Source organism: Mustela nigripes, chromosome 14 (assembly GCF_022355385.1).
Source record: "Mustela nigripes isolate SB6536 chromosome 14, MUSNIG.SB6536, whole genome shotgun sequence".
Lineage (NCBI taxonomy): Eukaryota > Metazoa > Chordata > Mammalia > Carnivora > Mustelidae > Mustela > Mustela nigripes.
The window spans coordinates 51259923-51262202 of NC_081570.1; the positions used below are offsets into that span (position 1 = coordinate 51259923).

Sequence of the window (2280 nt, forward strand, 5' to 3'; positions counted from 1 at the left end):
TCTTCCAAACTGTAGTCTTGAGAAAGCACACCATCGCTGGGTCCTCCAGTGGATAGACGACCATAAACGGCATTAAATGAGCCCAATGTCAGCTAACTTGTGAGCAAGTCTCAGTCATTAGATCCTTATTATTCTCCAAATGAGATGCTTTACTTTAGGCTGGGAACGTGGGGCACATCAGCAATGGCATCTGCCGTGTATTGCTGTGTATTGCTGAATGTTCGATACATGAACCAGCGGAGGTTACGGATGAATCAAATAATCCCAAAGGAACATGGGGATGTGCTGAGCCCATCAGGATCCAGCAGATCCTCACACTTTATATTTGGGGCTTCTGTTCCCCAACCCTTGCTTTGCCCCAGACGATGCATTACCTGCAAAATATATCAATCCCAGGACCGAACCTATGGCTGCCAGACTATATTTTACTGTCTTCAATTGACTTTCTTTTTTTTTTTTTTTTAAAAGACACATTTATTCAGCGTCATGATCAGACTATTACATTTAGCAATCAACAGCATGGGTGCAAAAAAAAAAAAAAATCTACATTAAAACCCTTTGTTGGAATGCTTTACACTTTCCACAGAACAGAAACTAAAATAACCTGTTATACAATTAGTCACAAATACAGTCCTCGAGTTTTTTTGCCCATACACATGAGTATTGTCTAAAACATGTCTTCTTTGTAGCAGCTAGGCCCTGCCACCACTGTGCTTGGCTGAGTTCACAAATCTGTTGTAACCTGTAGCTTCCCTGTCACTTCTCTGGCTCTCCTCTCCTGCTAAGCTTTGTTTCCTGGCAGTAATTAAAACCTTCTGCCACTGCCATAGCTGCTGCTGCTGCTGGAACCACCATAGCCACCTTGGTTTCGTGGTTTGGCGAAGTATTGGCCACCACCACCATGAGGGCCAGAGCTTCTGCCTCCCAAATTGCCTCCTTTCATGGGTCCAGAATCTGAGGATTGATTGTTGTAATTGCCAAAATCATTATAGCTTCCGCCACCTCCAAAGTGGCTTCCATCATTACCAAATCCGTTATAGCCATCCCCACTGCCACCATATCCACCACCACCTCGACTGCCACCAAAGCCACCTCGACCACTGAAGTTTCCTCCGCGACCAAAGTTGTCATTCCCACCAAAACCACCTCCACGACCACCACCAAAGTTTCCAGAACCACTTCGACCTCTTTGGCTGGATGAAGCACTAGCCATCTCTTGCTTAGAGAGCGCTTTCCTTACTTCACAGTTGTGGCCATTCACAGTATGGTATTTTTGAATGACAATCTTGTCTACAGAATCATGGTCATCAAATGTTACAAAAGCAAAACCCCTCTTTTTGCCACTGCCTCGGTCAGTCATGATCTCAATCACTTCGATTTTCCCATACTGTTCGAAATAATCTCTTAGATGATGTTCTTCAGTGTCTTCTTTAATGCCACCAACAAACATCTTTTTCACAGTTAAGTGGGCACCAGGTCTTTGAGAATCTTCTCTTGAGACAGCCCTCTTTGGTTCCACAACTCTTCCATCCACCTTGTGTGGCCTTGCATTCATGGCTGCATCCACCTCCTCCACAGTGGCATAGGTGACAAACCCAAAGCCTCTGGAGCGCTTGGTGTTCGGATCTCTCATTACCACACAGTCCATAAGTGTTCCCCATTGCTCAAAATGGCTCCTCAGACTCTCATCGGTTGTTTCAAAGCTCAGACCTCCGATGAGGAGCTTCCGCAGCTGTTCAGGCTCTTTGGGAGACTCTGACTTAGACATGACGGCGGTGGGAGGGGAGACTTTAACGATGCTTACTCGGCGGCGTCCACAGGCAGAAAGCTTCAATTGACTTTCATTTTAGATTTCAACCTCAACTGAACTTTGGTGGTAAAAAATCAACTCTGTCTTCATTCATTTTAGGAGTCTTGGCTTCTGAGAGAATGAATCGATAATGAGGTCATGAACAAATATTATTAATGCCTTTTATTATTTATATGGATGTTAATGTGTCCAATCGACGTACAGGTTTCTACCTCTTTAGTCTAACACCCATGACCCTTAGTACCCCCTTCTCTTCCTCTCTCTTTCTTTCCAGTCACAGTTACAGTGAAAGAATAATACATCACAAGCCATGACCCCTTGGCCTTTATGAATTATCTGTTTAGAAAGATGTGAAGCCACCTTTTATATCCACCATAATAGATACTTAGACACAGTGGATCAATAGTGAACAAGTTTGCTGGTATAGTTAATGGGTACCAAAGGGACACTCTGACAGTGACCTCTGACAT

At 44.1% G+C, this 2280-nt stretch overlaps 1 protein-coding gene across 1 annotated transcript; it reads right to left on the minus strand.

Annotated features, from left to right (window-relative positions):
• Nucleotides 1–531: 531 nt before the first annotated feature.
• LOC132001845 (heterogeneous nuclear ribonucleoprotein A1-like) lies at nt 532–1826 on the minus strand. Its single transcript, XM_059376758.1, has one exon. It carries the CDS (start codon nt 1766–1768, stop codon nt 806–808), a length of 963 nt encoding a protein of 320 aa, XP_059232741.1. The 5' UTR covers nt 1769–1826; the 3' UTR covers nt 532–805.
• Nucleotides 1827–2280: the final 454 nt, after the last annotated feature.

Excerpts from the sequence above, each read along its gene's own strand:
- LOC132001845 (XM_059376758.1), bottom strand. The coding sequence starts at position 1,768 with ATGTCTAAGTCAGAGTCTCCCAAAGAGCCTGAACAGCTGCGGAAGCTC.